A 26,363-nucleotide genomic window follows, 5' to 3' on the forward strand; every position below is an offset into this window, starting at 1 on the left:
GTAAAAAACCCTTGGTATCCCAAAAGCTGTAGGTATAACACATAAGAAACAACCATACCAAGTAAGGGCTTAGTAATGACATGGTAGGTTATGGGTGATTAAAGGATTACTGTATTTACGATGAAGACTTTGTTGTCTAGAATCTTCATAAATAAATGGTTTCACAACGAAGTCTTTCTAAGGAAGTATTTATAAACATATATTTATAAAAATATACTGCATTTCCAGAGGTGTAGCTATACTGCACTAAGCCTTGAACACTTTTATGAGATGGTTTAGAAGACTTTTCTTTTAAATGATGTAGATCAAGAAGTTTTTTTAAAAAAAAATTGATACCAAGTCTCTTAAAGGCACAATTTAGGCACAGCAGCTTCCTGAGCCAACATGTCAAGTATCTGAAATCAAGGATACATAAGCCAAACATCCTGGGGCCTCCTCTATGCAAGGCAGGGTTCTGAGCTCTGGGCTGCAGCAGTGGGTAAAACCACGTTCCTGGCCTTGAGAAGCTTTCCTGTTAGTGAAGAGCTAATGGGTACTGAGTGTTTACAGTGTACCTGTCACTATTCTAAGCACTTCAGAGGAATTAACCCATTCAATTGTCACACTAACGCTGAGTTAGAAACTTTTATTATTTTCATCTTATGGATGAAGAAGCCAGAATGCTCAGTTTAAGTTAGCTTTCCCCATTAACCTCTTTTGGATTTCTACTCTAGCCATGATTTCCCCACAAATGAAGCTGTATTTCACAGCCCCTACCTTTATTCTTTTTCCTTCTCAGCTATCTTAAAACATGCATGTGCACACACGCACGCACACACACGCACACACATACACACACTACGCCACAGTTTATAAAAGGCAGGAAGGCATAATTAAAAGAATGAATGGACTGGTTACCCTACTCACTGGATATGTCACTTTACCAATTTATTTCATCTCAATAAACTTCAGGTTTTTCCTCTGTAAAATGGATAAAAGCAGAGCACCTATTACTCACAAGGTTGTTGCAAGGATTAAAAGTGAGTAAATGTAAGGCACTTTAGCACAGTAACTGATACAGAATAAGCACTCAGAAAATACTAGCTGTTGATAAATATTGTTCTATGCTGTTTACTGTTGAATGGAAATGGAATACAGCATTTATTGGATGCCTGCTAATATCTTCCAAATATTAAAAGTATTACATATCATAAATTATTGAAAAAAACACAATTCAAAGTATAAGACAATGAGTAACAGGTATTATCTTTATAAAGTATGGGCAAAATATTTCTTCATACAAAGTCCTCTTATGCATTCACACTGTACTGGATTTAGCTAAAGATAACTTGTTTAATCTATGTGGGTTTTTTTCCAGCACCCTAGTACACTAATATGCTGTTATTTGGGAGATAAAAGCCCAGGTATAATAATTCTAAACTTGCCACTGAGGCTTACACCAGGGGTTTCACTGGAGACATGGCCTCATTAGAATATCAAGTAACAAGGAAAAGTACATAGGGAGCTAAAGTTGATCTTGATTAAAATTAATTCAAGCCTTTTTTTTGGCCACACCCACAGCATATGTAAGCTCTTGGGCCAGGGATCAAATCCATGCCACAAAAGCAACCCAAGCTGCTACAGTGATAATGCCAGATCCACTGCACCATGAGAGAAATTAAAGCTTGTGAAGAAACAAGGAAGAGCAAAGGAACCAAATGGAAAGACATACAGGAAAAGATCCTAAGCAACCATTCCTTTAAAAAAAAAGGACAAACCCCTCAAAAGTAATTAAATCAGGCAACTGTTGCTTACTTCATCTTTATAAGGTGTCCCTGATGGTTTCAATAATAAAAGCCATCATGTATTGTTTGCTTTCTTTGTGCTAGACACTGTGTTCTCTACTTTATAGTCACTGCCTCATTCAAACTTACCATAAGCCTGAGAAAGGGGTAGCATACATTTTTGCAGACAAAGAAATTGAGACTACAAGCTAGCAGATCTCAGAGACCAACTGAACTGAATTATCTCCTATAGAAGCCTATCAGTCACATGTTTTCCTGAGCTCAGAGAGATAAGGTGATCCACTCATCCTCTTCAACTTTCAGTTGTACTCATTGGTCTTCCTTCCACCCAGGATGATACCAATAATAAAGCTTGTGCCATTGAGCTTGCCCTGCTGGAAAAGACAGACAGCAGCTGTCTAGAAAAACTCAGCTCCTATTGCTCTAAATGATGGTTGTGTATGTTGGCCAAATAATTTACACACTATCACATTCTGCACAGTGGTCCTCCCCTCATCATAATCAAAGGATTGCACGCTCTGAATAGTCCACTTCTTCAGCACAGGGTACGAAGCTAAACAAACACTGAACTCCTAAATAGGTAGTCACACTTAGCATAAATATACATATTTCTATACTGCAAAATGGTGAAAAGTAGAGTTCCATAATATTAGCCTGTCTAATGGAAATAAAATTTTTTATCTGTGAATTTGTTTACAATACAGCATAAATGATGACCTACATCATACGTAGATGCATAATGAATACAATGTAAGTGGAAAAAAACTCCACTATAGATTCCAAAGATTTCACTTTTATCATTTAACACACGTGTCTAGATTTTTACCAGTTCAGGCTTTGCAATCAAATACACCTAGACTTAAACCCAGGCTCTGGGCCCTGCCATTTACTTGCTATTGACTCAAGGAGAGTTATCTGCTACAGTTATTGCCTTTCAGTTGTAAAATGGAAATTAAGCCATCTATTCGACAGGTCCAATGTGAGAATTAATTGAGATCACGTATTTAAAGAGATGAGCATGATACCTGGTACATATCATGGGCTCACTAAAATGGTAGTTATTATCATTAAGGTCTTGAAGTAATACAGTGCCTTTCTTCTCAAAGTACTCCAAAGCCTATCCCCAATTGTGTGTGTGTGCATGCACATGTATGTAAAACACTATTATGGCCCAAATCACGTGCTCCTCTCTGCTTGGAATACTAAACCAAAACGTTTATTACTAAACTACAATGCATACTACAGCACGTGAGTATAAAACTTACCCAAGGGTTTAGGTATATGGCAACCCACATAACTACTTTTATTAGGACATGGAAAAGACAGTACTTTAAAATACAGGCCTATACATTTCCTCCTTGCTATTCACAGATGTTAGAATTATAGAGAGTTCATGCTTTGTCTCAAAAAATGGCATTCCAGGAGTTCCCGTCGTGGCTCAGTGGAGATGAATCTGACTGGTTACTACGGTGGCGCAGATTCGATCCCTGGTCTTGCTCAGTGGGTTGGGGATCTGGTGATGCCATGGGCTGTGGTATGGGTCGCGGAGGTGGCTTGGATCTGGCATTGCTGTGGCTGTGGTGTGGGCCAGCAGATGTGGCCCTAAAAAGGAAAAAAAAAAAAATGGCATTCCTAGGTATCAGTCTCTCTCCAAATCACCAAAATCTAGAGTTTGAGAGAAGCCTTTACTTGTGATTCATGACAAGGATTAAGCCCTATGAGACTGCAAATTAAGATAACCATATAAAGGATTATTTTACAATCACTAGAAAAATCTCAAATCATATTGTACTCATGGTTACAATGAATTCATAAATAATGACAATCAAATTTTAAATGTACATCTTAATCTTGTACTAAATAATGGTACAGTATTCTAGCCTATAGCTGAAAATAAAAACGCTTTATGCATCATTTTTGCAATTACATATATTTTAGATATACTCATGGACAACCTAATCAAAGAAACAAGTATTTTTCCTTTGTTGAACTTTGAGTACCAACAACAAATTTAATTAAGGTACGGACCAGGTAGAAAAAAATTGAACTAGCCTCACTTGGAAGGACATTAATTTTGCATGAAGTTAAAATTGTACAGGGTCATAAACTGAAGAATGAAAAAGTTTATCTTAAGCTCAAAATGTGAAACACAGCCTGAATTTTAAGAAATACTTTTCTGTATAGCACGGGGAACTATATCTAGTCACTTGTGATGAAGCATGATGGAGGATAATGTGAGAAAAAGAATATACATATGTACATATAAATGGGTCCCTTGCTGTACTGTAGAAAATTGACAGAACGCTGTAAAACAGCTATAATGGGAAAAAATCATTAAAAAAAAGAAATACTTCTCTTAAATACACTGAAAAGTCTAGGGTCTACTGAACAAGGACAGCCTCTTGAAATATCAGACTCCCTATAGTTTACATAATATTGGTAGAGTCTTCTAACAAAGAAATTGGGCATTAAAGGGAGAGTAAAATACATACTAAATTTTGTTTTGTCCGATTAAAAATTATTTATAACCCAAAGGAAAAAAATGATCATAATAGTAACCTAGACTAGAAAGCTAGCTACAGCATCTGAAAAAAGAATGTTTTTGAAAATAAATATCGTTATTAAGTTTATTGCAAAGTTGTTTGAAGTTTTATGATTTGGTGCTTTCAATTTCATACATGAAATACTGGGTTGGCACATATGACAACATTCATTAAAACTAAACATTATAGTATAAAATACTCCTCAATGCAAAGTACAACTAGGTTCTAGATTTGCTGAAATTAAATTACCACCTAAGAAATGCTGGATATACTTTGGAATTAACATTGAAAATATCAAGTATCTCTCCTGATAGTTTTATCTAAAGTGATTTATTTTAAAATAATAAGAGTTACAAATTGAGACTAGCTTAAAAAGATAAGAGCCTAGCATCTTATTGTCCCCTGCTGCCAGCAAAGCATGTTCTTTTAATACTGTATTTAGCTACAAAATGCAGATTTTCCTTGGTAACAAATACTTTTCTGGATAATTTAATTGGCTAGTTCTAGGCTTTAAAAAAAAACAAACAATTATTTGTGAAATGTAGTGTTACATGATGGAAGAAAAATGAGGAAAAATTATCTGCATCTCCTTTAAGTTAGTAGCAATACTTCGAGGCTTTCATTCTCTCCAGTTAGTGCAATTTATTTTTCTACACGTCTCAGTAGCAAACAATGTTATTTAGACTCTAACCTGGCACGCTACAACCTCTGGCCCGCCCTTGAGCCCCTCCATTGCAAAGGTCTCCAGGTGCAGTCTGGGTAGCTGCAGGGTGAAGTCATTCCTACTTGCCGCAGTCCGTGACAGCGAGATCTGATCTCTGACCTAAAGGGAAAAAAATAGCATCAATGGTAATTCCCCTTCAGACACATTAACTGGGATGAACTGGGTCCCCTTGAGCCCACTGAGTGGACTTGCATTGATCGCTGGACCTGAAATCCATGAATAAATTTAGGACTAATTGATTTTTCGTTGCAAATAAATCTCTAATTCAGAGTGCTGGGGGAGAATGTTAAGAAGAAAAAGCATCCTCCTGCTTGAAATGAGGGAGGGAAGAAGAGTCACTGGAGCTCTTCTGATCAAGAGATTTTGAATTATTTTTTCACTGTTCCACCCTCAAAAGAAAAGGGAAAGAAGGGGAAAACAGCTGCAAAATCAAAAATAAACAGCAATCTCCTTATTTTCACTTTCTTATAATGTGTTTAATTTAATTGGTATTAACTGATATATACCAAACAAGATAGTTATTAGGTACTAGCCTTTGAAAAGAAAACTTCAATACAGACTAGAATAAAAACAAATACACTCAACACACAAGAAGACTTAAAAATATACTAGCAAGAGATTTGTGTGCCCTCTTTACTCTTACTAATGCTGAGTCTTAATGATTAAATAAATGTAAACCAACCTGGCCACACAGCTTCCTAATAAGATAATGGATAAAATCAGTAGTATTTGTACTATATTTTAAAGCATTCGGAAAGGTAACAATACAAACATATCATAGATACAGGAGAAACACCAATTCTCTAGCTGGTCTCTGGATCACATGCAGTTGATATTACACTGCCACCTTCTGGACAAATGAGAAATACTCCCTACATTATATAAATACAAGAAAATGCTCAGAAACCAGTATTTTCATTTTTAATTTCCAAACTTAGTAAAAGCCTTAAAAATTCCACAGTTTTATTTTACTATAAGTGAGCTCTCACTTTCAATCATATAGTTTAATGATAGGATTTTCACGTATAGGCATATTTTCTAATCGTCCTTATGCCTGAATAGGTTTTAAAAATTTATCTCTTCTACACCACATATTTGATAAACAGTATACAATTAGCTTAAAGCCACAAGACAAAATGAGTTTTTATGAGGCAGCAAAAGTCAAGAATGGGGAGATCTATCATTGCTCAAGTAAATATATTTACATCCGTAGTTTTATCTGAGCAACTTCATATGTAACTTGACAGTAACGTATGATAGGAAACCTCACCTTCATTTTTCTATTTTAGTTGGGCAGCTTGTAAAAATGTTTGAATTATTTCTTACTTTATGAATGAACTATCATACTACCCAGGGTTTCCTTAAGCCAGCAAACCTATACAAACATATGATGGGATCTTTCATTGTTCATGCTAATCTAAGCTATAAAAATCCTATATTCTCAGGTTGAGCTGAAGAATTTCTTTCAATAAGTGAATGTCAAAGTATATACTGTAAAACATGCACTACAATGCAATTTTTATAATAGCATGAGTACAATATTCATACCAGAGTCCCAATTCAAACATGTTCCAGAGTCTTCAGTCAGTATGAGAATGCTTTTAACTTACTTAACATAACAAAATAAACCCTACTTTACAAATACATTTGCTTTAGTTTTTAGATTTTATATGTATGCACACCTTCTCTTGCCTTTTTTTGTCACCAATGTGCATTCAGATAAAAGAAAACATTAATGTGGATTAAGGTACTGAGAATTTATCAACATCAAACCACTAGTGTTATGCCTTCTACCCTTCTGAACAACAGTCAATAGATCTAAATATTTTACTGCACCCTGGCCAATTCATTGTTTGATGTTTAAAAACTCACCCAGAATCAAAGAAAATTTATTAAATTTGAGCCCCCAAATGAGATACTATTAGCTTTGAAAGTCAAGTTTAACTGCGATATTGATGATTCTCTTTTTTCTATGACAAAATTCACTAGGGAAATCCTGGATGTCAAAGTACAAAAGCAGATTGCTAATATGGGCAGAGGGGGAGGGAGGCTGTGAGCAATGTAGGTATAATCCACAACACACTCCAAGCACTGGAGGTCCTTTAACCCGATTAATATCAGGCACCATACTTCATCTGGGAAGCTTGACATACAGGAACAGTAAGTCACATTTTATATTCTCTAAATAAACTTTCTGAACAACATTAAGCTGGGGCATCTGGCATTTAAAACTGTGATTTATTGTCAAATTAACATTTTCACTATAACATTATTTAATTTGCCAAATTAAATAATTCTTTATATTTGTATTAGATAGGGGGGAAAACCCTCAAAATGCAGTTGTTTTGCTAAACCTAATGACAGGCAACACAAGTATAACATGATTTGAATAATATGCATGTGTTAATACTATCATTTAATTATAAATTATCTGCTGAATGTTAACAGTGCCATCAAGAAATGGTGCCCCATGATATATATCATATAATATATAATAGATATAATACCACAAATATTTCTACTAAATTTAATAGTTCTTTTCCAACTTTTAAATTAAGCCAAAACTTTGAAAATAGGCATCTAGAATGTTCTCCAAATATTTCAAGAATAAGTTTATTTTTTAAGTCTTCACAAAGGATTGACTAGGAATTATTTTATTTCAATGGACAAAGGGAGTGAAAGCATCATGTTGGAAGAATACAAAACAGCGACACTAGAACAAGTAAAAATATAACAATGCAGCAAAGAGCAGGAAGGAAAGCTGTTGAGGAACAGGAAAAAATAAAGGGTGAAAAGGGGAGACTCTTTGGAAAGAAGGTAAAAGGCAAGTCTGAATCTCAGGGTGTGAACAAGGATAAAAAGGCAAGAAATTCAATACAGAACAGTAAATAAATAGACTCTCACCTATTGCATTAAATTTATTCATGAGAAAAATAGAACAGGCAGGCTGGGAACAAAGTAACTAAGAGCAGAAAAGAGAAAAGTGGGATTTCTTCAGGAAATACTGCCCACTGGATATAAAACTGTCCTTTCAAAAATGAGGATTTAAATTTCTTTACTGTCAAAATTTTTTGAAGTAATAATATATAACAATAAAATTATTTTTCTTCTTGCAGGGCAAAGTAGCTTCATCTTTTAAAATAAAGACTTCAGTGTGAATTAGGATTAGAACAACCATCATCACCTGTCTATGGACTAAATTATAATTTCAAATTATGAATTAACCTTAAATTATAATTTCAAAAGCCAGACTATAATTCTGCTACAGTACATCATTATTCATCCTATAATTGAGATTCTACATCTTTTTACTCTGATTTATTTATAGATGTAAGCAACAAATACATATATTTTTCAACTTTCAAATCGCTAACAGTTCATTTTAACATATTATGAAATTTTTCATGGAATTCCACAATATAAATCTCAGCTGTTAAATTGTATGTATTTTTATAACATTCTATAAAAAGGGTGCAATTTCATAATACTTTCAACAAAGAATAAAAAACAAACATTACTCCATTCTAAAATTTTGATTTTTAGAAAAAGCAGTTTACTTTGTCCCTTTCTTATTACATACTTTTAGGAAGCAGATACTTCTAATAGATATGCCATAAGAAACAAGAGAACTGAGGAATATAGAGAAAAATAAATAAAACCTTTTAAGAAGTCAAAACATCATTACGAAATACTTTTATTGTAATAATCTAGTTTCAGATTTAAGTGATAAGATCCATATTGTTCCTATTCCTATAATTAGCCTTTACTCACAAGCCACCAATCTGTTTCCTAATCTTCTGTACTTCAACAAAACACAAAAAAAAGCTATTCCTGCTGGATATATCAACTATGAAATTAAACTCATCATTTTTAGAAAAATTGTTCAACTCTCAAAATGTGAACCTGCTTTTTTTACCATGCACAGCTAGAAAGCCCTGTGGACCCAAAGTTCCAATTAATTTTTAAAAATTCATGAAATATGGTACTAGTTGTGTTTTTACCAATAGGATACCGAGGAGGAAGCAGTAAGGATTGTAGATAAAAACTCAGATACATTTGAGAACACTTGTAAGAGGATGTACACAATGCCTGCATTTTGTCTGCCTGGGAAAAGCAGATGCTAACAGGACTTTGCATCATAGTCCCAACCTGCCTAAATTTTTATTTGTTCCAATCTATTATGGCCTCCAGTACTTCAAAATAAACATCCTTACCAGAGAAAGTCCCATCAAATAGAGATCTCAACGATATTTCCCATAACTTCCAGTCTCACCTTTCTGTGTTCAGTTTTACTACACCTTCATGCCCTGCCTTCCTTTGTCCTACTACTTCCTCCTCTGTACTTCCTTCCATTTCCATTGATTCCTTATGGCCTTCCCTTCCCACTTTACCCTATTTTTTTTTATCCTATACACTAGAACAGCCTAAGCACTAATTTTCAATCCATGCACCAGAGAGCAGAGCGTAGTTGGCATTCTACAGCCCAGGGATTAAATCCAGACCACTGCCTGTTACTGTAAATAAAGTTTTATTGGAACACAGCCACACCCATTCATTTAACTATTGTCTTTGGCTTCCTTCCTGCTAAGAGGACAGAGCTGAATTGTTGAGACAGAGACCATATGGTCCACAAAGGCTAAAATATTTACTATCTGGCCCTTAGCAGAAAATGTTGGCCATCCCACACCTTAGAGGTATAGAGGCAAAGACTGCGTTTTTCATTATCTATAAAGTTTTTTACATGACCACATTTGACTAGGGAATGTATGAACAATTTCCAGTGAGTAAACCTTATATCACTAACACGGGGCACCATCTCACAGATACTTTCTGGCTCCTTCTTTCAAATTTTATATAGTCTGGTACACAACTTGACTGGGTCTAACTTTCCTGGCACAATGAATGATCACCCAGAGTATAAGCAACAGAACACTTGGTTAAACAAGTAGCTCAGGAACAGTGGAGAGCCTTTGGTAGGGGGAATCAGCCAGAGTTAACTATGTACTCTGCGATAACACTAACAGCAAGAAAAACCTTATGCATACAGAGGCTCTTAGTGTATGTGATCAAATAAGAATGTCATTCCAAACTCACAAAACTTACAAAGCAGTAGAAAAGAGAAGATAACAAACAAACAAAAATTTAGACACCTCTAGGACCCTGGTGATAGAAGCAGGGAGTAAAGCACATCAATGCAATGGAAATGACATTTACAAATTGGACAGTTGTAACCAAATGGATATTTCCTTCTTTTAACTTTTCCTTAAGTAATAAATTCATGAAATGAATAGAGTACAGTACCAATACTATTAGTACTTTCAAAAGTACTTTTCAAAGTACTCTCTGTACTAACTCACTTCATTCTGCCATCCACCTTGTGAAATAGCTGTTGCCATCCCTACTATGAGGATATGATGTTCAGTGCTCTTAGCAACAAATAATAATAGCTCTTAATATCTATAATGAACAGTTAAAGATGAGGAAATTGCTCAAGACTTTGGTACTTCTTCCATTTCCCTACCTAAAAAACAACACTATTTTATAATTCTCTTTCTTTTTCCCTTCTCTGGCAGCCTCAGCAAAAATGTGTAAGTTTCACAAAAGTAGTATTATGATAAGCAGTAGAGACTACTATTTAACCATCCTTATTTTTCCTAGTAGTTTCTTTGGACCTGTGGGCATTTTCATTCATTCATGTTTTTTCTCCCCCATCCTTCTCCCCTGTGCACAGACATGCGCATGTGCACGCACGCACACACACACACACACACACACACACGCACAATTACCACACTGAGAGACAAGTACCTTATACAACAGCAATATCGCACATGGAAGATCCCCAAACTACGAGATCCCAAGATACATGCAACAGTTCCTGCTATGCTCCACACCCATAGGAAGGAAACCCTGCCACTTGCAGCTGAAGCAGATTCCACTGGTGCTGCAGCAAGCACAGAAACTCCTCACCTAAAAAGAAGGATGTGAAAAACTAGCCTTCTTTGGCTGGCGAGTTATTTAACTTAACCAACAACTCTGGAGCAGAGCCAGAACTCTCCTATGACTGCCAGCTGCTGTCACCAGAAAAAGGGGCAAAATCCACTACCACCACAACCACCCCACACAGTATAGTTCCATCCCAATTATGGAATTAAAAAACTGATCTCTTGAATTGAATTATCAAGCTGGCTGCATCCCAATTAAGGATCTGAAAACTGAACCCTCAAATCAAATTATCAAGCTGGAAAAGAAGGTGATTTAATCATAGACATCTCATAAAGGCACCAGACTGCACGATAAATCTGTGATGTAGGTTACATACCACAGAATACACCTCACAAACAGATTACTGTGACCTTGAGCTACTTATTTTTTTATTTTTGTTGTTTGTTTTTCTTTTGGCCTCACCCATGGAATGTGGAAGTTCCCTGGTCAGGGATCAAACCCATGCCACAACAGCAACCTGAGAGGCTGCAGTGACAACGCCAGATTCTTAACCTGCTGTGCCACAAGGGAACTCCACCTTGAGTTATTTAAACAAACACAAAACCCATACTATGGAACAGAGAAATGTATTTATGAATTGTTACAGTTCTCTGCACAGAGATATTTCTTTCTCAGGATAAATTATTTCAAAGGATAATGGCAGATGCACATTGAAATTAATTTATTTAGATGTGTTTAAGCTAAAAACTGTTAACCACATGTATATGACATTCTGGGTGTCTTATCTTTAGTTTGTCAAGGTTTTTAAATCCCTCTTGAGCTAGAGTACCATTTTTAGCTTGGCTAGGTCAGAATGACACTGAACAATATGAATGATGACACACAAGACAGCTATATGGACGGAGTTGTCATCAGCAAGCCAGCTGTGCTAACACCTGTATGTCCTGCACAGCAGATCTTCAGAACAAGGATCAAAAAAGTAAGACTGGAGAGGAGTTCAAAGATCGAAAGTAACAGTTAAGAGTCATTAATAAGTCACTTAAAGCTAGGTTATTAGAGGAAGAAGATCATGTTTCAACTTTAAAATAACTGTCAGTTTCACAAATTTGAAATTATTCTGTGGTATTTGTATTCCTTATAAATGCACAGAAAACTAAAAATCAAAGTTAACTATGCATTATCAAATATTCTTGTTAACCATTTTTAAGATAAGATTATAAAATCACATTTAAAGATTTGCCCAGAGTTTTTACCTGTCAGATACTCTTTGACTTTATTCTATTCCAGAATTCACTCTAACAATAGAAGTAATCATCTTTCTATTTCATAGGAGTCAAACTAGCTATTACCTATAAATTTGCTGTTAGCATATCTCTCTTTCCTAGAGACATTCTTATAACTGAATCCAGGGTTTCTCCTCTAGATCTTGATTAGACAAAATAAATACATATGCTATTTTTAGCAATCAACAAAATAAAAACAGTATCTGCAAGACTTCCATTTGAATCTAGAGAGGGCTTTAGTTATGTTTGGAAACTAGGTGATAGTAAAAGTTTGACTCATTCTACAAACATTCATTAAGTGCCTATTGGGTACCAGGTACTGTGATAAAATAAAAATTAAGGAGACAGAATTCCATTCCTCAAGGATCTCAAACTCTAGTGGCATAATTAATCTCCAAAATACATTTCCTAGCCTCTCATTTATCCACAATGTCTTGTTTCTCCTGTCAATTGCTAAACCGCCTTCTTTCTTTGCCAGAGAGTATTATGTTAATCAATCTCAAACCTTTATCTTTAGCCCTGACTTTTCTCCAGAGGTCCAGATTCATGTATCCTGCTGATCACTCCACGTTACCTTCAACTGAGTATTTCCAAAACAAAACTCATCATTGTCTCCCTTTTTCACCCTAACAAAAAGAAAGGAAAAAAAAAAAAAAAGCAAAAAGGTCCGCTTCTGTTTTTGCTTTCCCAGCATCAATTAATCACAATGCTCATCCTGGGAATCACCCACCCCTGCTTTTTACATCCCCATAGGCCATTTTTCTAAATAAGTTTCATATCCTTTCTTCTGACACCACATATCATCTCTATCCTGGTCCAAACTTTCACCAGCTCTTACCTAGCATCATGGCTCTTAACATCACCTTCATTTCTTACTATTTTCAGTCTGCAAATCTGCTCACCAGAGCCCCAATTCAGTAAGAAAATCTGACCACATCACCCCTCTTCTTAAACCCTAGTTTAGTCTCACTGTCTCCATAATAAAGATTCCAGGTTCTTAAAATGGCAAAAAAAAAAAAAAGTCCTTCCATGACCTGGCTTCCACCTGCCCCATTCAGCTTCATCTCTTGTACTCTCCCTGCACTTAGTGCTGAACAGAGGATATCTGGCTATTCATGCCTCCATGCACCTGCACATGCTACCCTCTCTGCTGAAATGCCTTTCCCATCTTTCCTCATACTTCAAAGCCCCATCCAGGCATTAATTTTCTCCTAAGAAACTTCCAGCCCACCCTTGGGTTTTCTAAGTATGCCTCATAGATGAATAACTATCAAAATGGAAGTGGAAGTACATTTTATGAATGCGTATTTATCATAGGATACTGGAATTATCTGTGTCTCTACCTTGAAGAAAGGGACTATGACATACATATTTTTGTTGCTGTTACTGTTGTTGTTTGCATGTATTTCCCCAAAGGCTGGTACAGCTCATGGCCCATAACATACACTCAAAAAGCATTTGTAGGACCTGACTATTTACAATAAAAACTGTATTTCATGATGAATTAGAGGTTTTAAGTAACTTTATTGTACAAGTAAATCCAAAAGAGTGTTATCAAAAACTTCTGTGACTTCTTAAATCACTGGTTTCCTATCATTTTCAGCTTTATAAATTTAAAGGATTTATATATGCAAGGTATTCCAAAGTCTTTTTGAGGTTTTGGATTGTGACCTTCTGTTTTATCTTTTAGCCACTTTTATTGAAAAGGTATCTGACATTTCTCGTAAATATTCAGAGTAATTTTAAAATTCGTAGTATGCTATGATCATACACAGGAAACACTTGAGTTAGTCCTTTCAAACTTGTAGGACTTAAGCATCTCCTTCCCTCCCTCTCTCTTCTCTTCTCTTAAGAAGCCAGCCATAATGCTTATCCAAAAGCAATTAACAAACGACTACAGAAAATGTTCAGATTCTTCCCACTTTCCAACTTTACCGAAATATACATACTTTCACTTCCAGCTATACTAAACCAAGATATCTGTTAGTATCCAAAAAATACTTAGTTTTCTCATACCTGACCCTAAATAATCCAGACATTATCCTATCTATCTAGTCATTACCCTATTCTGAAAATTAATTTAATTATTTTATTTCCCTCTTTTTGTGACAATATAAATAGTTAAACATGCTTGGAGAGGCTCTTAATTATTTAAAAATTTCAATTCATGACAGGATATATTATCAGTAATATTAGAAGCCTACTGTTAAAATTATTAGGAAAATAAAAGTATATGATTTTAGGGAGTGACATTAGCAAAAATTGCACAGTAAGACACTCCAAAAGCCAGCTGCTCCGCAAATGCAGTTGAATAAACTGGAAAAATTTGTTAGAACCAATTTTTTTCAGAACTCTGAAAATTGCCTGAAAGTTTACAGTAACTAGGCAAAGTCGTAAGAAAAAGCACCTGAATCTTGGTATTAAAGGAAATCTCTGTCAAAACACAGATCACTAAGTTAACAGAACAGAAAGTTCAGTAGCCACACAACTAGGAATATCAACCTCACAAAATAGTTCAGAAAGTCAATAAACAAACAAAAACTACTAGAATAAACAATAATAACAAATAGTAGGGTTGGGGAGAATCTGATTTCTACAGTTTCCACATTTTAATATTCAAAATATTTACTTTTCAATAAAAAAATTATGAAGTATATAAAGAAATAAGAAAACAGAAAAGAAAATAATACGAAAAACAGAAAATAATAGGAACTGTTCCTGAGGAAGCCTAGATATTGGATTTATCACACAATGCCTTTTTACCTTTTCTGAATTTATTTTAGCACAGACCAGCAATTAAGTATAAGATTCTTTGTTACCAATGATATTGTTGAAAATGTGTCCTCAATATCCTTCATGTTTTTCTTGAAGTAGAACTGATTTACAATGTCACATTAGTTTCAAGGGTATAGCATGGGGATTCAATTATACATATATATATATGTATATTCTTTTCTGGATTTGTTTCCCTTATAAATTATTACAAAATATTGAATATAGTTCCCTGTGCTATATAGCAGGTCCTTGTTGGTTATCTATTTTATATATAGTAATAGGTAAATGTTAGTTCCAAACTCCTAATTTATCTCTCCCTCTTCTTGTCCTTTTCATACCATAAGTTTGTTCTCTATGTCTGTGGGTCTAGATCTGTTTTGTAAATAAGTTCATTTGTATCTTTTTAACATTCTACATATAAGTGATATCATACGATATTTGTCTTTATCTGGCTTACTTCAGTTAGTATGATAATCTCTAGATCCATTCACATTGCTGCAAAAGGCATTATTTCATTATTTTTAGGGCTGAGTAATATTCCATATATATATTTGTGTGTGTTGTGTGTGTGTGTGTGTGTGTGTGTGTGTGTGTGTGTATTTAGGTTGCTTCCACTTCTTGGCCAAATGGTGCTGCTATGAAAACTGGGGTACTTGTATCTTTTATGATTAGCGTTCTTTCCAGATATGTGCCCAGGAGTGAGACTGTAGGATCATACGGGAACACTATTTTTAATTTTTTAAGAAATCCCTATACTGTTCTCCATAGTGACTGTATCAATTTACTTTCCTACCAACAGTGTAGGAGGGTTCCTTTTTCTCCACACCCTCTCCAGTATTTATTACTTGTAGACTTTTTGATGATGACCATTCTGACCAGTGTGAGATGATACCTCATTGTAATTTTTATTTGCTTTGCCATAATAATTAGTAATGTTCAGCATGTTTTTATGTCCCTGTTGGTCATCTGTATGTCTTCTTCAGAGAAATGTCTTTTAGATCTTTGGCCCATTTTTTGATTGGGTTGTTGTTTTTTTGATATTGAACTATATAAATTACTTGTAAATTTTGGGGATTACTCCCTTGTCAGTTGCATCATTTGCAAGTATCTCTCCCATTCTGTAGGTTGTTTTTTTGTTTTGTTTATGGTTTCCTTTGCTGTGTAAAAGCTCTCATCTATAATTATGTCCCATTTGTTTACTTTTGTTTTAAATCTCAAATAAGCAACCTAATCTTACACCAAAAGCAACTACAAAAAGAAGAACAAACAAAATTTAAAGTTAGTAGAAGGAAAGAAATCATAAAGATCAGGGCACAAATAAATGAAGCAGAGACAAAAAAAAAAAAAAAAAAACAGATCAATGAAACTAAAAGCTGGTTCTTGTAAAAGATAAATTGATAAAACTTTAGCCAGATTCATCAAGCCAAAGAGGGACAGAGCTCAAATTAATAAAAATGAAAAAGGAGAAGTTAAAACCAATACCACAGAAATACAAAGGATCGTAAGAGACAAGCAACTATGTGCCAATAAAATGGACAACCTCAGAGAACCAGACAAATTCTTAGAAAGGCACAATCCTACAAGACTGAACCAGGAAGAAATACAAAATATGAACAGACCAATTACAAGTACTAAAATTGAATTTGTAATTAGAAAACATTCAAGAAAGGTCCAGGGCCAGACAATTTCACAGGCAAATTCTATCAAACATTTCGGGAAGAGCTAACTAACACTTATCCTTCTGAAACTATTCCAAAAAATTGCAGAAGAAGGAAGCAACACTTCCAAACTCATTCTATAAGGCCAGCCACAATATTCTGATACCAAAATCAGACAATGATACCACAGAAAAATAAAATTACAGACCAATTATCACTGATGAATATAGATGCAAAAACCCTCAAAAAAATACTAGCAAACTAAATCCAACAATACATTAAAAGAATCATATATTATACCCAGGGATGCAAGGATTTTTCAATACCCACAAATCAATCAAGGTGATAAACCACATTAATACACTGAAGAATAAAAACCATAGGATCATCTCAAAAGATGTCAAAAAAGCTTCTGATAAAATTCAACACCAATTTATAGTAAAAACTCTCCACAAGTGGGCATAGAGGGAAACTACCTCAACATAATAAAGGGCATATATGACAAACTCAGAGCTAACATCATACTCAATGGTGAAAGTATTTCCTCAAAGATGCCCATTTTTGCCACTTTTATTCAAGATAGTTCTGAAGCCCTAGCCACAACAATAAGTTAAAAAAAATAATCAAATTGGAAAAGAAGTAAAACTGTCACTGTTTGCACATGATATGATACTATACATAGAAAATCCTAAAGACGCTACTAAAAAACTACTAAATCTCAGCAATGAAAAATAATGTTGCATGTCACAAAATTAACACACAGAAATCTGTGGTGTTTCTATACATCTAACAACAAAGATCAGAAAGAGAAATTATGGAAACAATTGCATTTACCATTGCATCAAAAAGAATAAAATACCTAGGAATAAACCTGCCTAAGGAGGCAAAAGATCTAGACTCTGAAAACTCTTAAAACGCAGATGAAAGAAATTCAGGATGACACAAACAGATGGAAAGATATACTGTGTTTTTGGACTGGAAGAATCAATATTGTTAAGATGACCATATTACTCAAGATCACAGAGTTAATACAATCTACAGATTTAATGCAATCCCTACCAAGTTACTGATGGTATTTTTCACAGAACCACACACACAGAAAAAAATGGATTTGTATGGAAATACAAAAGACCCCAAATAGCCAAAGCACTTTTGAGAAAGAAAAACAGAGATGGAGGAGTCAGGCTTCCTGACTTCAGACTATACCACAAAGCTACAGTCATTTAAAAAGTATGGTACTGGCACAAAAACAGATACAGAGCTCAACAGAATAGGACAGAAGGCCTAAAAATAAACCCATGCACTTATGATCAATTAACCTACAGCAAAGGAGGCAAGAATATACAATGAAGAAAAGACAATCTCTTCCATAAGTAGTGCTAGGATAACTGGACAGTTATATATAAAAGAATGAAATTACAACATTCTCTAACATCATATACAAAAATAAACTCAAGATGGATTAAAGACCTAAAATTAAGATTTGATACTCTAAAACTCTTAGAGAAAAGTACAGGCATAACACACTTTGGTATAAATCACAGCAGCACCTTTTTGGATTCATCTCCTAAAATAATGGAAATGTCACACAATGACTTTAAATCAATTACTTCAAATATGCTTAAAAAGTTAAAGGAAACCATGTATAAAGAATCAAAGGAAACCATCAAAGTAATGCCTTTCAAAATAAGAAATACAAATATATAAAAAGAATAAAAAGGAACCAAAGAGAAATTTGACAGCTGACATATTCAAAGTGCTAGGGAAAAAAAAAAAAAAAACTGTCAACCAAGAATCTTATATCCAACCAAAATGTTCTTCCAAAATAAAAGAGAATGTAAGGCACTCCAAAATAAACAAAAACATGAGGGTTTTCGTTTCAACTAGTCCTGTCCTAGAAGAACGGCTCAATAAAGGGAGTCCTTTGGTCTGAAATGAAAGAACACTGAACAGTAACTCAAGTCCACAAGAAGAAATCAACAATACCAGATAAATATAAAAGTCAGTGTTAATTAATTTTTTTAATTTGTAACTTTTTTTTTCTTTTGGGGCCGTACCCACAGCATATGGAAGTTCCCAGGCCAGGGGATGAATCAGAGCTGTAGCTGCCAGCCTACACCACAGCCACAGCAACACAGAATCTGAGCTGCGTCTGCAACCTACACCTCTGCTCACAGCAATGCTGGATCCCTGACCCACTGAGCAAGGCCAGGGATCAAACTTGCATCCTCATGGATACTAGTCGGATTCATTTCCGCTGTGCCACAACAGGAACTCCTATAACTCCTTTTTTTCTATGATTTAAAAAAAAAACTACATCAAACAATAATTATCAACTATTTTTATGGTACACAATGTGTGAACACATAATTTAAGACAACATAGAAGGGGATGGAGCTATATAATAGGAGCAACATTTTAAATACTATTGAAACTAAGTTGGTAGTAATTCAAAACAGACTGCTATAAATTATGGTGTTAATTGTAGTCCCCAAGGTAATCACTAAGAAAATAACTAAAAATATAAGTAAAATGAAAAAGATAGAAATCAGTATTATACTACAGAACACATACCTAACACAAAAGAATGGAGGAAACATTTTATATATAATTAATATATACAAATTATATTAATATAATTTTATATAAAAATTTACATATGTAAACAAAATATAATAAAAAGGAACATGGTATAAATCTTTCCTTCTAATTAAATGTCAGAAATTGGCAGAATTGATTTTAAAAACCATGATTCAACTATATGCTATCTATAAGAGAATCATCTTATAAACAAAGATAGGTTGAAAGTGAAAAGATAAAAATGATATTTCACAGAAAAGGTGACTAAAAGACAGCTGGAGAAGCAATTCTAGTATCACACAAAATATACCTTAAGACAAAATTCTTTATAAGAGACAAAGAAAGACACTATGTAATGATAAAATGGTCAATACACCAAGAAGATATAATTTCCATATATACATATACCTAAAGAGAGAATCCTAAAGTAAATGAAACAAAAACTGATGAAATTTAAGGGAAAAATATTTCAACTGTTATAGCTGGAGACTTCAAAATCTCACATCATTAATGAATAGAACTATACAAAAGATCACCAAAGAAGACTTAAAAAGCACTAAACCAATTAGACAAAACAGACATATATAGAATATTCTACACAACAGTAGAATATACATTCTTTTTAAATATATGTCTAACATTCTGTAAGATAGACCAAATTCTGAACCATAAAATAAACTTTAATAAATTTAAAAGAATTTAAATTTCAAAAATTCTATTGAAACCACAAAGAACTGCCTTAATACTAAATAGCAAAAAGATACCTGGAAAATAACCAAATATTTTAGAAATTAAACAACATAACCTTTTTTTTTTCCTTTTTTGGCCAAGGATGGAGTTCCTAGGCCAGGGATCAAATCTGAGCCTAAGCCACAGCTGCAGCAATGCTGGATCCTTAATCCACTGTGCCAGGTCTCAGATAAAATCTGCCTCCTAGTGCTCCCAAGAGGCCACTGATCCCCTTGTGCCTCAGTGGCAACTCCTAAACAATATAACCTTAAAGAGTTAATAGGCCAAAGTAGAAATCACAGAAAAATTAGAAAATACTTTGAGATAAATGAAAACAAAAACATAACATACTGAAACTTAACGGAAAGCAGTGACAGAAGTGTACACATGGAAATCTACAGCTTAAATGCCTACATTTAAAAAGATCTTAAATCAATAACCTAACCTTCTATGTGAGGGAAGTGGAAAAAAAAAAAAAGATCAAACAAACTCATAGCAAACAAAAGGAAGGAAATAATAAAGACTGGAGCACAGATAAATGCAATAGAGAATAGAAAAATAATAAAGCAAATCAAGAAAACCAAATCTAGTTCCTTGAAAAGATCAATAAAATTAACAAACCTTAACTAGACTTACCAAGAAAAAAAAATGATTAGTAAGTTACTAAAATCACGATTAAAAAGGGGGACATTACTACTGACCTTATAGAAATAAAATAATTCTAAGAAAATGAATAACTTTATTTCAAAAAACTATATAACCTAGATAAAAAAAGAGAAATTCCTAGGAGTTCTCCTTACGGCTCAGTGGTTAAAGAACCCAACTAGTATTCATGAGGATGAGCGTTAAATCCCTGACCTTGTTCAGTGGGTTAAGGATCTAGCGTTGCTGTGAGCTATGGTGTAGGTCACAGATGTGGCTCAGATCCCAAGTTTCTATGGCTGTGGTGCAGGCCAGTAGCTACAGCTCAGATTCGACCCCTAGCCTGGGAAATTTCATAGGCCATGGGTGCGGCCCTAAGAAGACAAAAGACAAACAAATAAAAGAGAAATTCCTAGAAACACATAAACTACCAAAACTGGCTCAAAAAGAAACAAAATCTAATAAATCTTTTACAAAGAAAGAGATTGAATCACTAATCAAAAAAAAAAAAAAAATCCAACAAAGAAAACTATAGGACCAGATAGCTTTATTGGTGAATTCTAGCAAAAATTTAAACAATTAATACCAGTATTTCTCAACCCCTTTCAAAAAATTTAAGCAGAGGGGCCAATTCTTAACTCCTTCTATGAGGCCAGTATTACTCTGACACTAAAGCAGAACAAAGTTGGAGGTATCATAAGAAAACTACAGATTAATATTCCTTATGATCATAGATGCAAAAATCCTTAAAAAAAAATACTAGCAAATCAAATCCAGCAGCATACTCAAATAATTATACTCCATAATGAAGACGTATTTATACCAGGAATGTAAAGATGACAACATATATAAATCAATCTGTGCAGTAAACAACAGAATGAAGGTTGAAAAAAAAGATCATCTCATTTGATGCTGAAAGAGCATTTGAAAAAATCCACACCCTTTCATGATAAGGAAACCTCAAAAAACTAGGAACAGAAAAGAGCTTCCTCAATCTGATAACAGATACGTATGAAAAGCATATTGAATGGTGTAAGACCAAAAGCTTTCCCCCTAAAATTAGGAACAACACACAAGGATGTTTGTTGTCATCACATTATCATCTAGTTCTAGCCAGGTAATTAGATGAAATAAGGAAGGAAGGAGGCAGGAAGAGAGGGAGAGTGGGAGGGAGGGAAGAAAGGTGTAAGGGAGGAAGGCAGAAAAGGCATCCAAATTAGAAGAAGTAAGTAAAACCATCTTTAGTTGCAGATATCATAATTTTATTACACAGAAAGTCCTAAAGAATTCAGAAAAAACTGATTAAAGCTAATAAATTCAGCAAAGTTGCAGTATACAAGATCGACACACAAAAATCAGTTATATTTCCATATGTTAGCACTTAGGAGCCAAGATATGAAATTAAGAACATAATTTCATTTACGATGGCATTTCAAATGAATGAAATACTTAAGAATAAATTTCAACAAGTGGCAAAACTTGTACACTGAAAACTACAAAATATTGTTGAAAAATTAGAGATCTAAATAAACAGAAGACATCTCATATCACAGATTGCAAGATTTCATATTAAGAAATCAATACTACCCAAATTGATCTATAAACCTAAAGCAGACATTCAAAATTCCAACTGTCTTCTTCAGAAATAGACAAGCTGTTCCTAAAATTCATATGGAATTACATGGGACCTTGTAAAGTCAAAACAGTCTGGAAAATAGAACAAAGTTGGAGGACTCACATTCCTTGATTTCAAAATTTCCTACACTGTTACAATGATCAAAACAATGTAAGGATAAACAAACTGACATAAGGATAAACATATAGATCAATGGAATAGAAGTGAGATTCCAACAATAAACCCATTCATCTATATTCAAATGATTTTCAATGAGGGTACCAAGATTACTGAATGAAGGAGAAAGAACAGTCTTATTAATATATAGTTCTGAGGTAAATGGGCACCCATGTTAAATGAAGTGGATCTTTGCATCATACCATACACATAAATTTACTCAATATGGACCAAAGACCTAATTTAAGAATTAACACTATAAAACTCATTGAAGAAAACAGGGGAAACCTGACCCCCTTGCTGTACAGTGGGAAAATAAAAAAAAAAAAAAAAGAAAAGAAAACAGGGGAAAAATCTTCATGACCTTGAATTTGGCAATGCATTCTTAAATCTAACAACATATGAGAAAATAAGAAAAAAACTGGACTTTATCAAGTTAAAAACATTTGTTTTTCAAAGGACACTATGAAGAAAGTAAAAAGAACTTACAGAATGGGTAGGGGGTATAGGAGTGACTGCTGAATGGCTACTGGGTTTCTTTTGAGGGTGATGAAAATATTCTGGAGTTGGATAGTTGTGACAGTTGCACAACACTGTGAAAATGTATTGAAAGCCAATGAATTGTACATTTTTAAATGGTTAAATGATGATATTTTAATGTTTTTTTTCCAAAACACTAAAAGTAGTTGAGAATTCAACTAAACACAGAAGTGTGTGTATTAAAAAATGCACCTCATGAAAAGCTGCAATATTTTGTTTTTCCTCCTTGTCTTACTTTTCTTAACTCTGATAATCTGAAGATAGCCTTTAAAAAGTTTCTTAATAAAAAGTTAACTTCAGCCTATATTGAAAACAGCCATAAATAAAATACATTTAAATGCAATTAAAATAAAACTTCTGCTTCTTTGAAAAAAAAGTATATGCTTTTACATAAAAAAGGCTGGCCTTCTTTATTAAATACTATTAGCCTCCCATGGTATGTAAAAAATAATATACAGTCAATTGCTATGTGTAATATGGTTTTAGGATTTGAAAAGCTGAATGTAATGTGTCAAATTTTAAAATTACCAAATATCAAAAAACTAACTGCTTTTCCTAAAAATAAACATATTTAGTTTAAGTTCTTTAAAGTAAAAGAAAATAATATCTACATGAAAATAAGTCCTTTCTATTTGATTGCTATGTCACAAGTTAGTATTAAAATTCAATTCAGCAGGTTAAAAATTAGTTTTATTTTAGAATAACTGCTGCATATATTGAAAACACATGTGCTTAAGAAATGAATAGCTATACTCTTTGACTATGTAAACTATGCTAAGAGTTTGGATGTAACCACAATCATTTTTACTGTACCAAGAGAGAGCCAGGACCCTCCATCTGTACCACTCTTAGTTTCCCCAAGACAGCAAAATATCACTGGACAGTCCAAGGTGGCCAGAAAAATAAACCTACAAAAATCACTGGACAGTTCACAGTGGCCAGAAAAATAAATCTGAAATTCTTGCCTGAAGACAGGTGGGTGGAACCTCCCAGAGAGCATCAGAGCGACACCCTGTGCCGCCTCTACCATCACCGATTTGTTTTCATTCAAACATCGAGGAAAAGAGAATTAGCCCAATGATCAATTAGCCTTTCTTAAAATTTCATTTCAACCTTGAAAAGTAATTGATAATTTAAAAATCACTATACAAAAAAATAAAAATAAAAATCACTATACATATAGAAACTTTCAAATATGTAATCAAAATAATTAACTAGTACCGCTGAAAGAAGCCATAAAACAAAAGCAATCTGCAGTGGCTGTAGGCCAACTGTGCTGACATCTTTCTTTCCATATGACACAATAGTCAAAAGAACTGCAAATGAAGAACTCTATGACTCTAACTGTCCTGTTGCAATCAGTCTTTATCATATTTAAAATATATATTTTGCTGTTCTCATAGAAAAGCATTAATGTAAGACATTTCTATTTCATATTGATGATGGGTTTTGTCTGATGTCAAAGTCCATTCTCAAGAGAGCTGCTATCCAACATATTTTCCTCTAGCTGGGAAGATGACAAAGGATTTCAAAGGCAACATTAACCAGGATAAAAAGGTATCCCATATACATGACATAATTGATTTTTTTCCTATCCAAAGCCTCGCCACACACAAGAAAAAAAAATCTAACCAAAGATGTCTCTTTTCCTATAAATCTAAATTTCATATTTCTAGCATGTATGAATTTGATGTGATTATATTGAAACAATACTGACTGGCTAAACTTTTTTAAATGGGAAGGAGAAGAAATCATAGTTCCAAACAATATTACTTAAAAACAGCACTCAGAGCACCGGTTGTTGTTTTTTGGTTTTTTTTGTTTGTTTGTTTGTTTTTTTCCAGAATGCCTTTGGTGATAGGAAATAATGCTAGTCACTTTTCTTCTTCTTTTTTTTTTAAGCTTTTTAGGGCTACACCTGAAGCATATGGAAGTTCACAGGCTAGGTGTCGAATCAGAGCTGTAGCTACTGGCCTACACCACAGCCACAGTAATGCAGGACGCGAGCCGTGTCTGTGACCTACACCACAGCTCATAGCCATACTGGATCCTTAACCCACTGAGCAATGCCAGGGATCAAACCCGTGTCCTCATGGATACTAGTCAGGGTCATTACCACTGCGCTACCATGGGAACTCCCAATAATGCTAGTCATTTTGAATATCAATGAATATAGAGGCCCACTCTTTCTAAAATGTTAAAATGTATTAAATATTAGCTTGTTATTTACTATCTCCTTAACAGGATTAGTTTTTAGGATTTTTTTTTTTTTTTTTTTTTTTTTTTTTTAAGGCCTGTGCCCTCAGCTATACAGAAGTTCCCAGGCTAGGGGTCGAATCCAAGCCAACTGGCCTACACCACAGCCACATCAACATGGGATCCAAGCCACATCTACAACCTACACCACAGCTCATGGCAATGCCAGATCCTCAACACACAGAGTGAGGCCAGGGATTGAACCTGCAACCTCATGATTCCTAGTGGGATTCGTTTCCCCTGCATCACGACAGGAACTCCAGTTTTTAGGATATTTTAAGTGATTTTAAAACTATATTAAATAAAAAATCTGATTCACAAAATTACTTTAAATATGATCATTCATAAATTTAATATATTTTAAAAGTACTAGGTATTTATATTTCCAAGAACTTGCCTATTAAACAATAGAAACATATAAATAACATTTCTCTACTTTTAAATAATGAAATAATGACATCTTTGAATCCGCAGTGCTAACACAATACACAGTATTAAGTCAATACTTAAGATATTAAGTTGTCAGTGATATCTTAATATGCTTATGTTGCTCATCACTAAAAATTAAAAGTCAATTTATCATGCAGAAGTAACCTAATTTAAAATAATAGACTATTAAGTATATTCAATTTCTACTTTAAGAATACATTCTTATAAGAAGGTAAATTACAACTTGAAAAACATTACTGCCTAGTTAAGGTATACAAGTACTGCCAAATACAATACATTATGTCTCTCTAAATATATATGTATATAGGATAGAAGGTTTAAGAGTGGTGAGAGGTTAGACAGTGTGGTCAAACATTTTATCATTTTGAGACATGTAAGAATCTTAATGACCACCAGTTCACTCAGCAAAGACCACAAATAACTCAAGTACAATGATACCAGTTTGGGGAAACCACTGTTTTCATAGTTTTAGCAAGTACAAAAAGTGAATTCTGAAAGAAGTTATACAATATAGCACTGTCTAATACAAATTTTCAGTCATTTGGAAGCATACTTTTGTTAATTTATTTTTAACAGTGAATTAAAGTACTTTGTGGTTAATAGAATTAATGACTAGGATAACTGTGTCATAATACAAATTGAACAATATTGAAGAAAAATT

At 34.0% G+C, this 26,363-nt stretch overlaps 1 protein-coding gene across 36 annotated transcripts in view; it reads right to left on the reverse strand.

Annotated features, from left to right (window-relative positions):
* Positions 1 to 26,363, reverse strand: part of CCDC171 (coiled-coil domain containing 171) — a 351,755-nt gene that overhangs the window by 71,092 nt on the left and 254,300 nt on the right. For 26 of the 36 annotated variants that reach the window (XR_014821448.1, XR_014821447.1, XM_084985088.1 and 23 more), the window contains one exon: positions 5,019 to 5,150. The exons of 7 other annotated variants lie outside the window; for them this stretch is intronic. Coding sequence is in view for 27 of the 29 variants with exons in the window: in XM_084985088.1 (XP_084841214.1) it covers positions 5,019 to 5,150 (132 nt within the window). In the remaining 2 variants the exon portion in view is untranslated. Of the gene's footprint in view, positions 1 to 912; positions 3,387 to 5,018; positions 5,151 to 26,363 lie in introns of those variants that run through there. 3 more of the 36 variants (XM_084985183.1, XM_084985127.1, XM_084985126.1) reach the window with 1 other exon arrangement.

The sequence above is a fragment of the Sus scrofa genome, chromosome 1 (assembly GCF_054392235.1).
Source record: "Sus scrofa isolate SSC_HxYL_T2T_F1_AM1 chromosome 1, Sscrofa_HxYL_maternal_Yorkshire_Landrace_v2.0, whole genome shotgun sequence".
In the NCBI taxonomy this organism is placed as follows: domain Eukaryota; kingdom Metazoa; phylum Chordata; class Mammalia; order Artiodactyla; family Suidae; genus Sus; species Sus scrofa.